General features: G+C 42.4%; 1 protein-coding gene across 5 annotated transcripts in view; it reads left to right on the top strand.

Annotated features, from left to right (window-relative positions):
- The first annotated feature begins 790 nt into the window (after positions 1 to 790).
- The window catches only part of FUBP1 (far upstream element binding protein 1), a 31697-nt gene continuing 19484 nt past the window's right edge, over positions 791 to 13003 (top strand). For 2 of the 5 annotated variants that reach the window (XM_089692202.1, XM_089692198.1), the window contains exons 1-12: positions 792 to 980; positions 6329 to 6419; positions 7563 to 7601; positions 7698 to 7740; positions 9271 to 9320; positions 9402 to 9473; positions 10136 to 10193; positions 10289 to 10448; positions 10564 to 10662; positions 11095 to 11196; positions 11459 to 11561; positions 11632 to 11732. In XM_089692202.1, coding sequence (XP_089548328.1) covers positions 888 to 980; positions 6329 to 6419; positions 7563 to 7601; positions 7698 to 7740; positions 9271 to 9320; positions 9402 to 9473; positions 10136 to 10193; positions 10289 to 10448; positions 10564 to 10662; positions 11095 to 11196; positions 11459 to 11561; positions 11632 to 11732 — 1011 coding nt within the window. In that variant the 5' untranslated portion in view covers positions 792 to 887. Of the gene's footprint in view, positions 981 to 6328; positions 6420 to 7562; positions 7602 to 7697; positions 7741 to 9270; positions 9321 to 9401; positions 9474 to 10135; positions 10194 to 10288; positions 10449 to 10563; positions 10663 to 11094; positions 11197 to 11458; positions 11562 to 11631; positions 11733 to 13003 lie in introns of all 5 variants that reach the window. The other 3 variants (XM_089692200.1, XM_089692199.1, XM_089692201.1) reach the window with 3 other exon arrangements.

The raw sequence follows: 13003 nt of genomic DNA, 5'->3' as shown, positions 1-13003 counted from the left end.
AAAAACACCAGCGGTGATTAAATACCACCAAAAGAAAGCTCTAGTTGTGTGAAGAAAATGATAAAATTTTAGTTTGGGTACAATGTTGTATGACCGCGCAATTGTCATTCAAAGTGTGAGAGCGCTGAAACCTGAAAATCGGCCTGGGCAGGAAGGGGGTAAAAGTGCCCGGTATGGAAGAGGTTAAGAACTGCTGGGTTGGATGAGGTTAAACCTCCCTCTCCTAAACGTGAAATAATCGCGTTCAGGATAGGAACGTTTTGACCGTCGACGCAGCAAAAACGCAGTACTGTGGTTGCCGCGTTTAGTTTCCCAGCAGCCGGCGGTCAGAGTTGTGTACATGAGCCCTAAGGTGCACGGTTTAGGATGACAGTTTTGAACTTTTCTTTTTCAAATTTTCTTCTAGAAGCATTCCTGAATCCATCCAGGTGTGCTGTACCGCCAGTATTGTATTTATAATGAAACCATCCCTCCTGTACTTCATACACACGGTAGCTTTTTATAAAATAGACCTAATCAGCTTCCTCCCCTCCTTCTCTGTAACAGAACACCAGCCTCCCAAGGACACCTCCCCTCACAGGGCGCCGCCATCTTGTCTCCTAGGCGCCCACACACACAACACGCGCAGCACATTTGCCTCAAGAACAGGGCGGAGTGAACGTGGCGCGCTCCTCTTTCCATTACTCTCTCGCGAGATCGCCGCGCAGGGCTCGGCCCCTCAGCTCCCGCGAGATCTTCGGACGTCCGAAGGGTGGAACCTTCTCACTTCTCGCGAGACCCCGACGACACGGGGTTACCAACAGCGCGAGGGAGTTCGGGCGCCATTTTCTCTCTTCCCCTCACAGTGCGCGGCTGCTCGGACTCACACACGGTGCAGGCGCTGAAACATGGCCGATTACTCCACCGTCCCTCCACCAAACGCAGGCAACGCCGGTGGGGTCAACGACGCCTTTTTGGACGCGCTGCAGAGGGCGAGACAGGTGAGAAGGGAGGGCGCGAGGCCCGGGACGGGGACATGAGGGAGGGCGATGAGGGGCTCCGGGCTGGGCTAGGCCGCGGACAGGTAATGGAGGCCGAGTTCTGGAAAAGGCTCCTCACGTTTCTCCTGAGCGATGTGAGATTTCCTCTCAGAGGTTTCCCTCCATTTCCTCCTCTATGGCGGATTCTCCGATCACACCGCCTCAGGGAACTGCTATTCCCTCCACGGCGTGCTGGGCTCAGCGTGTCCATACACTCCGCGGTCTCGAATCCATTCCTACCAGGAAAAGTACTTTTATGGAAAGTCCATCGCTGGCTCTGATGGAAAGTACAGCCGCGGGCGGCCTCGCGGTACGGCACCCCCGCGGCCTCGCTGTACGGCAACCCTAACCCTCGGGGTACGGCAACCCCAATCCTCGCGGTAATGCAACGGAAGTAGAAGAGGCATGGTTCCTGGATGGAGGGCCGCTGCACAATGCAGTCTCTGCACCCCGGAGGCCCTTTGGATGCATTTCTCCCCCTCATTTCGTTTCCTTCATCTCAGTTCAGGACTTATCTCTGGTGCATTTCTAACGCGGCTTGCCGAGTTCCAGATGCATTTCGGACCAGTTCACCCCAAAAGTGTGGGAAACCCACGTTCTGTGATAGTTTTCCGCACCATAACACTGCTGTTGCGCTCCGCAATGGATGCTCGTGTTAACCGCTTGGCCTCCAGAGGATTTACACTCCTGATGGGACTTTTTTTTTTTTTGCAATACGGTGCTGCGTTACTTTGAGAATTGTGCGGTCATGCGGCGCTGTATACATGAAATTTATACCCTTTTTTCAACAACAATGGAGATTTTTTTGTGGTATTTGATCGTCTCTGCGGATTTACTTTTTGCTCTTTAAGCAAAGCCAACTATTTAAAACATTTTTTTTTTTTACTTTTTGCTATAAAATGTGTCCAGTTAAAGAAGGTTTAAAAAGTCAAATTTCATCATAATTTTTTGCCAGAATGTATTCTGCTACATGTCTGCAAAAAAAAATCCCAAGAGGTGTAAATTAACCTCTTCACGCCGAGCGCACGCAAATGTGTGGCCTCTGTCTGGGCTTTGACACCGAGCGGCCGCACATCTGCGTGCAATTAAAAAAAAAAAACCCATATGTGCTGAAGGCACATGACCTGCACGCTCCCAGCACACAGGTCCGGTACTCACGGAAACGTCCCGATCGCCTCTTGTGATTGGGACCTTTCCCAATCGTGACAGCGAATGTACGGCGGTCACATGACCCTAAAACCCCACCCGCCTCCCAGCTTCTGAAACTCTTAAAGGGCCGGGAGAGGTCAGCGCCAAGGGGTTAATTGGTTTACATCAGAGACGTAGAAAACTTTTTTTTTTTTTTTTACCTTTTAAGGCTACTTTCACACTGATCCGCCTCAAAAACATATATGCGTTTTTACCGCGCTCTCTGATCATGTTTAACCTCTTCACTTCGGCCAAACGCAAATGTGCGGCCTCCTGCCGTCTGGGCCTAGACGCCGAGCAGCCGCACATTTGTGCTCTATTAAAAAAAAAATGTGCAAGAGCGCGCACCCTGTGCACTCCCAGCACACGTCTGGTACTCACGGAAAGGTCCCAATCTCCTCTTTCAATCAGGACCTTTCCCGATCATGTGACGGCGGTCACATGACTGTAAACCCTGCCCTTAAAGGGCTGGGAGGCGCCAAGGGTTAAAGGACACGTGACTTAAAAACTGCACCAAAAACTCTTCTCAGAGGTGTTTTTAAGGAGTTTTTTTTTTCAGACGTTTTCCATTGATTTCAATGGGAAGATGCTTTTTTGGGACCTTTTTTGTTTTGTTTTTTTTTTTTAACTCGCCAAAGGAGTTTTTACACTGCACCACAAGCGCAACGCTTCAGTGTGAAAACAAACATAGTAAACATTCACATACATAGGGAAGCGTTTTTCTTGAGCTTTTTGGGTGCTTTTTTAACACAAAAAAATGCTTCAAAAACTCCTCAGTGGGGAAAGTAGCCTAATACAGGGGTAGTCAAGCTTAACCACTTGTCCTCCAGAGAATTTACCCCCCCCCCACCCTTCCTGACCAGGCCATTTTTTTTTCTGCGATACAACGCTGTGTTTCTTTAACTGACAATTGCGCGGTCATGCAACACTGTACATAAATTACATTTACATCCCCCACACAAATAGCTTTCTTTCAGTGGTATTTGATCGCCTCTGCATTATTTTTTGTGCTATAAACAACAAAAGACCAACAATTTAAAAAAATAAACTCTTGAATTTTTGCTATAAAACATAATCAGTGAAAAAAATTACAAATTCAAATTTCTTCATTAATTTAGGCCAAAATGTATTCTGCTACATGTCTTTGCATCCCAATATGTGTACATTGGTTTACATGAAAGTTAGTGTTTACAAATGGCGGTATATATACTGGAAGTTCTCTTCTCTTTTTTTTTTTTTTATACTAGTAATGGTGGCGATTAGCCACTTGCTGCGGGACTGCGGCAGGAATTCTGACACTGAGTGGGAGCTAACTGCCACTGACTTCCCCAGTGACACTAATACAGCGATCAGTGCTAATAAAAAGCACAGACACTGTACTAATGGCATTGGGCTGGAAGGGGTTAACATCTGGGGGCGATCAAAGGGTTAACTGTGTGCATTTTACTAGGGAGACATGCGCTGCAGATAAATACAAAGCAGTATGTCCTTGTTGGCAGAAGCGAGACCTGTGTTTACACACACCTCTCCCCTGTCAGCTTTCCCGGACGATCATTGTGGAATCTCCCGCCAGGCGGTGGGCGCCCCCTACCCGGAAATGCAAGTCACGTGTGTGTGTGTGTATATATATATATATACATGTGATTTTGCACAGCTCTTCTGCCCTGTAGCAGTACTTCTACTATAGGGTGGCAGGCAAGCCGTTACAAAGGGGTACTGCAGTGACCCAAAATTTCATTCATCTTATTCCGTGATGTGATTTAAAGTGATTGTAAACCCTCAGTTTGTAAAGCAACCCATTATGTTTAAAATAGAAAGTCAAAACGTGTATAGATATGAAAAACATAAATTTTTCCCTTTTTTTTTTTTATATACATGATCACATTCCCTCTGATTCAGCTACATAAGAGCTGGGAGAGGAGAAACAGCAGCAAACGTATCTTCCCAGTGAATGCCTGTGCAGGGAGTGAGGATGTCAAGACAAGTCTAATAAATGGAGAGCAGGCTGAGTTACAGTACAGCTAGAGAGCTGACCATGCTGAGCTCTCATGCCCAGTGTGGTCAGTTTTTAATGAGAAAGCCGAGGGACTAGCAGGAACACCAGGGATTTCACACATATAAAGCTATACCAAGAACAGCATACATTTTCATACAAGTGCATGGTACAGCAGGCACCTATCAGGAATATGAAATGTGTTGACATATTCTTTAAAGCCAGCCATACACGGGTCAAATTCCAAAAGAATTTACTTTCGAAAATCTTTTCTAACAATGTTCGTTTGAATTTCGCACCATTAGTGGGTCACAGAAACGGACAATTTTCGTGTGACCTTCGAATTGAAGATCGGAGAATTGTGCAAGAAATATAAAGCTGTGGCCTGGAAAGGGGAAAAAAAAATTCTTGGCCACGAAAATTTTCTGTAGCAACATTAAATGCTTGGTTTGTGGAATTACGAGATCATTGGTGGCACCATTGGATTAGAAAACGCACAAAATTTCAGATTTTCTAAAGATTAGTTCGGAATTTGACCCATGTATGGCTGGCTTAATACAACTTTTGGACATTTTTTGAGATCCCTGGTGTGAGAGTGACCATCATCATTGCTAATTTCTGTTCATTTACCAGCAATATGCCTGAGGCAAGCCAGTAGTAGATCTGTTGTAGATGTTCTGTTATGGAATGAAGTGTTTGGAAGTGGGACTGTACGTTTCAAACTGTAAAATGTAGATTTTAAAATTCCAAACTGAAATTGGCTGGTGGGATTGTGAATGTGAGGTTACATTCACGCGACACTGCTGTTTGTGTTATTTAAATGCAGGAGGAATTATATCACAAAATATAAACTGTATACTTCCCAGATTGCATTCTCCTGTGTTTAAAAATAAAAAAGCACAAATCGCCTATTTTCAGCACTTCCAGACCACCTATCAGTGGCCATTTACTATTGTCAAAATGGAGCAGATGGAGGTGTACACACAGCAAGGCAAAAATAACACTGCACACAGAGTTCATCAGACACTTTGCAGCCACCTCCATTACCTTCTATTGAAGTGCACCTATGGCATTTACAGCAGATTTTAGATCCCTTTTACACGGTCGTTCCGTTTTTTTTCCATCAGTTCAGTGACGTTTTATCCAAGAACAACGGATCAGTTTTTCGTCCATTCCATAGTTTTTTTTAACCGAAACAAAATGGTGTTTTCTGTTAAAAAAAAAAAAAAACCGGATGCGGACATTAACCGATCATCAGTTTACAGCCGCTAGTCCATAGAAATACATGGGTGTCTGTTTTTCATCCGTAAACGGACAGATGAAAAATGGGCATACAGGACGCCCATGTGAAAGGGGCCTTAGGCTCCATGCACACTGGGCGTTTTAATAATGCTGGTAACATTAGCTGTGTAAAGTCATGTTAAAAACAAATTTTTTGGTTTTTTTAGCGTTTGCATTCGGGTTTTGCTGTGTTTGCGGTTTTGTTTTTTGCTCAAAAAACGTCCAAAAACACTGGTGTGCCGTGTTTTACTGCATTTTTCAGCGTTAGAGCATTTTTACAGCTAAAACAAAAACTCTAGAAACACACTAGTTTTGAGGTTTTTTTTCTACAGCCAAAAAACACTGATTACATCCTATGTGTGCATGGTGGAGGGTTTACTGGCTGTAGAAAAAAAGCCAAAAACAGCAGCTGTAAAAACATCCAGTGTGCATGAGGACTAAGTCATGGTTGCAAATCATCAAAAGTAATTTTCTTGTTTTAGCATTGTACAATATAAAAACAAAACAAACACTCGCAGGGTGTTTGAGGCGTGTAGCCGGACGCAACATGAACACATGCAATGCATCCAAAGCACACATTGATTCTATAATGTGAACTTAGCCCAACTTCGCCTTTTCCAGAAAATGGCCCATGCAATCAAGGGGCCCCAGTAGATATATAAAAAAAATCCTGCTTTGTTGCTAAGATGATCGCTGCTATTCCAGCTTGTTCCTACTATTGCAGGAGCAAGTTCTCTCTAATCCAAAACCCTGTGCATGTGTGGGTTGCTGTCACCTCTATTGCAAAAGTGAAGGATTTTCTAAACAAATTTTAATGGGGTTTTTTTTTTTCATTCCTTTATTTCAGATTGCTGCTAAAATAGGAGGAGATGCACCACCACCTATGAATTCAAATGACTACAACTTTACAGGGCAGAAGAGACCATTAGATGATGGAGGTTTGTGTGATTTAAGTATTTTTACAGTAATTAGTGTTTTAGAATTCTATTAAAACATTCTTTTTTATGAATATTTAGGCTGGTAAGTAAGTTTAGGCTGGCTAGAGAGAAGTGAGCAATGATAACTTTGTTTCTGATCTTTTGAGCTTCATGTGCCTCGTTTACACGGATCAGAGCTATGTTATTGTACATATTCTATATAAATCCGTGTAATGTTCATATTTATGCTATACATACGATTATCCATATCATGCTTATGTGTGCAGCATGTTTATTTCGAACAAAAGTAAGAATGTGATCAATATTTTTGATAGGATTTGTGTATCTTATGTCCTTCCGGCACTCGCTGGAGAAGGGGAGGGCACAGCTGGCTTTTTGCTCTTAGCCATTTGCAAAGAACCCGAGCCAGCTGTCAGGCAGCTGAGTGGATCCAGACAAAGTGGTCGGGATCTTTCCAGAACTTGGAGCAGCTCTGTGACATCAGCTGACAGTGCTGTCGGCTGATTTTGGGTCACAGGAGAATGTAGGTAAGAGCACGCCTGTCACCCGCAAGAGAGGAGCATGGCCAACAAAAGCATGGGCCGTCTTCTCTTCTAAATAACAATGGTGTAACCGTTTCCCCTCGTGCCCCCCAGTGAGGAAGGGAAGACAAAAAGTCGCATGATACATTAGTGGCTAGCTAAAGTTTAAAAATACAACTTTCTGAGATTTTTTCCTAAGGTATTTTCATTGTCATCACTTTGACTTTTTTTTTTTTTTTTTTGCCTTCTCAATTGAGGGCCCCAGCACTGTGACCACGCTGTCAGAGATAGCTCCTGCTCACATAGCATACAATCAGTAGCCAGCAGGATAGGCACATGGTCACCGTGACAGCCAGTCAGTGATCACATGAATGGGAAGCCAATGTAACTCCTCAGATGTTAGATTTTCAGGGAGGAGTTAAGGAAAGACATGTTTGTTGCCTTTGTTTTATTTCCAAAATTTATAGATCTGTCTGGATGTTTCTTAAGCATTCTTGGCAGTGGTGTAGCTAGCAGGCTTAGACATATATTGAAGAAGCAGTGTCCTAATGGGAATATCAGAATGGAGTTAGTTGCTGGATGGTAAATTTTTTTTTTTTTTTTTTTACTTCATTTATTTTAGATCAGCCAGAGGCAAAGAAAGTAGCTCCAACAAATGACTGTAAGTGCTGTATAAACCTGCTTGTTTAGTTTTTAAATCATTTATACATACTGTCAAAATACAAGTTTACATGTTTGTTTGTTTTCTTCCTTCAAGCTTTTTCACCTTCACTGCCTCCAATGCATCAACAACAACAGAGGTGAGTGTTGTGTGAACACTAGCTTTGTATATTAGTGATGTTTGGCGTAGTTGTTTGCAACCTGTGACTCCTAAAGAACTTTACCACACGTAAGCTCACCACACACGTTACAATCTTTGCAATCTTTTTTAGATCCACCAACAATTATGTAGTGCAAGAGCCTGTCAGATTGGATGTGGATTTGGTTAGTTTACTTGGGTCTATATACTAACCATTTTTAATCTAAAATTGATTACACAAAGATAGGTTAGATTGTAAAGTGTATGGTGCCCCCTAGGGGGTAAGTTAGTCCCTCACACCCATTTTCTCATGCTGAGAATTTTATGTTTGCTTGCTGAATTGGTTCAGCTCTTACCAGGGCTCTTTGGCTATCGATGGAGGTTTGTTTGAATAGTTTTAGGTTGGTAGTCGGAGGACTCTATACTCTTAATGACTTGATGTTTGTGGTCCAATGCACAGAGCTGTCACCCTTTAGGTCCTCTTAAAGGAGCACTGTATATTCCCCATAATTGCTTCCCTGCAAAAGTCTCACTTTTTGGCAGTGCCTAGTCTTTCAATTGCAAGTCTGCATTTTTTTTGGAGGGAAGTACAGCTTTGCTTTCGGCATAGTTATAAGTAGTTTAGTTCACCTTGCAAGTTGGAAATCTAGGGACATATATGTCCTGTCGACTGTCTATTGCTTTTAACTGCATTTTAAATGTTTTGTGATTACTGATAATTGAATGTACAGTATTTCGTCATTGTTAGCTCTTGCAGTAAGGGAGGGTTATAACCCTTGTAAGTTTTTTACCATCTGTGTCCCCTTGGGGAGATTTACCTTCACTTCCTGTCCCATTGCCAAAACAGGAAGTGGGATCTGCAAATTAAGGGAGTTCTTTGGGTCCCCTCAGGTCAGAAAAACTTGTGTCCCCATTAAAAAATGTCCCCTCTAATAATCTGCAGACATCCCCAAATTTGGGATTTTGTCTTACTTTCACTTTTGATAATTGTTGTACAGGACCCATAGAGTGGGTGAATCTGCCTAACTGGGCCACAGACAGCAATAAAAACCTGACAGGTGTTCTGATCCATCTCCACTCCATGCAAAACTAAATAAAAAACCTTTAGTTATACTTTAACTCCTTGCAGCCGGCCACATGCATGTATGTGGCCTCCTGGTGGGTGGGCCTTAACGCCGAGAGGCTGCATATTCACAACCCCCCATCAAACCCCGCCTCCCGGCATATAAAGGCCTGGAATGTGCCAGCGCAAAGGGGTTAATATTATACTAAAGTCCTGTTTTTGTTCTTTTTAAGAAAGAAGGAAAAAATAAAACTTGTCTATGCATACCTGCTGTATGTAGTGGTTTTACAGAGATCAGCCTGGATCCTCTTCTCGGGTCCCTGCCGGCGCTCCTGTCCCCTCCCTCTCGTTGGGTGCCCCCATAGCAAACAGCTTCTGACTTTTTCTGATCATGACTTTCTTGAATAGCAATAATTCTTTGTTCTTCCGTAAGATGCAAGAACTAAAATATAAATATCTTTTTTTCAGGTCCGTTGTTACCGAAGAGTACAAAGTTCCAGATGGAATGGTTGGATTCAGTATGTATTGTCTTAACTCTTTCATACATCTTTTACCTCGTTTTCCCTGCTTTTGTTCAAAATGGTTGTGTTTTTTTTTAGTCATTGGTAGAGGTGGTGAACAGATTTCACGCATTCAACAGGAATCTGGCTGCAAGATTCAGATTGCTCCAGGTATATTTTGCTCTTACAAGTGTGGATCACTGGAAGAGTTTCATTATATATTTGTGAAAAAATAGAATTTGTGATTTTCAGTCCTGGTGACTGTGGCTGCCAGGAGCAACAAGTTATTTCTCACTAGAGGGGACACAAATAGCAGGACAGCAAGTTTTCAGAAGGAAAATTGTTGGTCTGTCAGTGTTTTCTTTATCTTCCACACTGAAATGGTCATGAACTGTTAAAAAGAGGGCACATAAGTTTTGTGTGACTAGACTTGACTCTTGCACATTTCTAATTGGTAAATGTTTTGAAAATTTAACCCATGACCAGAGCTCCTGTAACATGCAATTTTAGTGGCGCTTAAAAATATTGGACATTGCGGACCTAGCTCTTGTAAAAGGAGATGTCTCTGAAGCTACATATTGGATGCAGTATTTAGGAAGGCAGTGTGTAGTATTTTAGCATCTATTTACCTGTGGACAAATAGCAGCATGCATCTGAGGCTTTTGGCTTGTTTGTAAGGTTTAATTGGTTCAGCTTAATTGCAGCCAAGGCTAGCAACTGGAATCTGGTTTTGATTTGTGACATATGCCTGTTTATTCACTTTTGTCCTTTTTTTTTGAAGAAAAGGATTTTGTTTTGGGACTTGTTTTTAAACTGTCTGGTTGCCATTTCAGATAGTGGTGGGATGCCTGACCGATCCTGCATGTTAACTGGAACCCCTGATTCTGTCCAGTAAGTAAAGCACTACCTCCACTTGATCAAATTTTGATAGGTACAATTTCCTATACTAATACAAGTGTTTTGTTGTTTTTTTTTTCCTGTTGCAGAGGTGCAAAGAGGTTGCTCGATCAGATTGTTGAAAAGGGAAGGCCCACTCCTGGATACCATGGAGATGGCCCTGGGAGCACAGTTCAGGAAATCATGATTCCTTCTGGTAAAGCTGGACTGGTCATCGGAAAAGGAGGGGAAACTATTAAACAACTTCAGGTATGAATGAATACCTTTTAACTGCTGTCTCTGAGCAAAGTAAGTTTTTTTTTTTTTTTTGTTTTTTTTTGTTTTTTTTTTTGTTTTTTTAAATTAATCTTTTACTTTCTCGCAGGAACGTGCAGGAGTCAAGATGGTCATGATTCAGGATGGACCCCAAAACACAGGAACAGACAAGCCATTAAGAATTACAGGAGATCCTTACAAAGTGCAGGTACTAAACAAAACATTAGGGTGTGATGAGCAATATGCAAGGTGAACCGTTTAAAGCGGAATGTCACCCAAAAGGGAAATTTCCACTTTGTCCTCCTGGTCTCTTGCACCCCCACCATGTTTGTTATATAATTTTTGGGGTCGGGAAGAGCAGGTAACTAGCTTTGACAGGTAGGCGATCTAAGCTGAAGTTCTCCAGGGATATTACTGTCCCAGAAGACTGCAGGACCATTCATAAAGTGCAGTGGGCATCCAGCTGTGAACCCAAAAGCAGCATAGCTGGCTGCCCACAGGATGCCGCCTCCAGGAACCCGAAAGCTAGTAACTAGCCTCAGTGAGGATGACGCTGGATCCCTGGACAGTGTCATTTTATGAAGCCAGCAACTACAGGAGAGAAGAACCGCTTTAACCATGCTCTTTATTTTTTTTACAGCAAGCTAAGGACATGGTGTTAGAATTAATACGTGATCAAGGAGGTTTCAGAGAAGCAAGGAATGAATATGGCTCAAGAATAGGCGGGAATGAAGGAATTGATGTAAGTATAGAGAATCTTTCTGTCTGGAAATAAATTAAGGAGTTGTACAGTTTTGTACTTGTACTGACAAAGTAATCTTGAAGCTAAAAACTTGTATAAACTACTAATTGATCTCTGATCCATCAAGGAACTGATACTTTTAGCAGGCTCATCGTAATTTCTGGCTGTCAGCTATATTTTCTGCTGACAGACTTACAACTTACTGCAGTAATGTCTGGGAAGCCTTTGCTGGTGCCATATTTAGTCCCTGTTTGTTTTCAAGGTACCCATACCTCGATTTGCTGTTGGAATTGTAATAGGCAGGAATGGTGAAATGATCAAGAAAATTCAGAGCGACGCAGGCGTCAGAATTCAGTTTAAACCAGGTTGGTATTTTTCTTTTAAGTTGTTACTTAAGAAAATGTGAATTTTCCTGACAGAATTTTTCTCTTGCAGATGATGGTTCAACTCCAGAAAGAATAGCACAGATCACAGGTCCTCCAGACAGATGTCAGCATGCTGCAGAGATCATAACAGACTTGCTGCGCAGTGTCCAGGTTTGTGTTTTTTTCCAGACTAGTTAGCAAAAGTGCAATGGTTCATTGAATGAATTTTAGAAGTCGCTGTTGTACAAACAACTTCTGTCTATTAATCTGACAGTACTGTGTTGATTTAGTGGTGTGGAATATATTAGAGCACATCTTTCAGAGTGGACCGTGTAATGGATGGCACAACCCATCATCCACCCCCTATAGACTTGGTATTTAATACCACCCCAGATCTCCCATCTCTATGGATCAGCATGCATATTCAGTGGATATAAAAAGTCTACATGTCAGGTTTCATTGTAAAAAAAATTAGACATAGATAAATCATTTCAGAACCTTTTCCACCTTTTAATGTGACCTATAAACTGTACAATTCAGTTGAACATCAAACTGAAATATTTTAGGTGGAGGGAAGTTAAAATAATATGGTTGCATAAGTGTGCACACCCTTGTTGAAGCACCTTTTTGATTTTATTAGTCTTTATGGGGACAAGGCTATCAGCATGGCACATCTTGACTTGGCAATATTTGTCCACTCTTCCTTGCAAAAACACCCCAAATCTGTCCGATTGCGAGGACATCTCCTGTGCACAGCCCTCTTCAGATCACCTCGCAGATTTTTGATCGGATTCAGGTCCGGGCTCTGGCTGGGCCATTCCAAAACTTTAATCTTCTGGTGAAGCCATTTCTTTGTTGATTTGGATGTATGCTTTGGGTCGTCATGCTGAAAGGTGAAGTTCCTCTTCATGTTAAGCTTTCTAGCAGAAGCCTGAAGGTTTTGTGCCAATATTGACTGGTATTTGGAACTGTTCATAATTCCCTCTACCTTGACTAAGGCCCCAATTCCATCCAAAGAAAAACAGCCCCAAAGCATGATGTTGTTTTTGTGCCAAACATATCTTTTGCAATTATGGTCAGAAAGTTCAACTTGGTGTCATCAGACCAGAACACATTTTCCCACATGCTTTTTTGGAGACTTCAAATGTGTATTTGAAAAATTTAGCCGGGCTTGGATGGTTTTTCTTCGTAAGAAAAGACTTCCGTCTTGCCATTCTACCCCATAGCGCATATGAAGATTACGGGAAATTGTTGTCACATGTACCACACAGCCAGTACTTGCCAGATATTCCTGCAGCTCCTTTAATGTTGCTGTAGGCCTCTTGGCAGCCTCCCAGACCATTTTTCTTCTCGTCTTTTCATCAATTTTGGAGGGATGTCCAGTTCTTGGTAATGTCACTGTTGCGCCATATTCTCTCCACTTGATGACTGTCTTCACTGTG

This window comes from Staurois parvus, unplaced genomic scaffold (assembly GCF_062004578.1).
Source record: "Staurois parvus isolate SC_StPar_1 unplaced genomic scaffold, SC_StPar_1.0 ptg000578l, whole genome shotgun sequence".
Lineage (NCBI taxonomy): Eukaryota > Metazoa > Chordata > Amphibia > Anura > Ranidae > Staurois > Staurois parvus.
The sequence above is the reverse complement of the archived record's forward strand: the minus strand, read 5'-3'. Positions and strand labels throughout refer to the sequence as shown.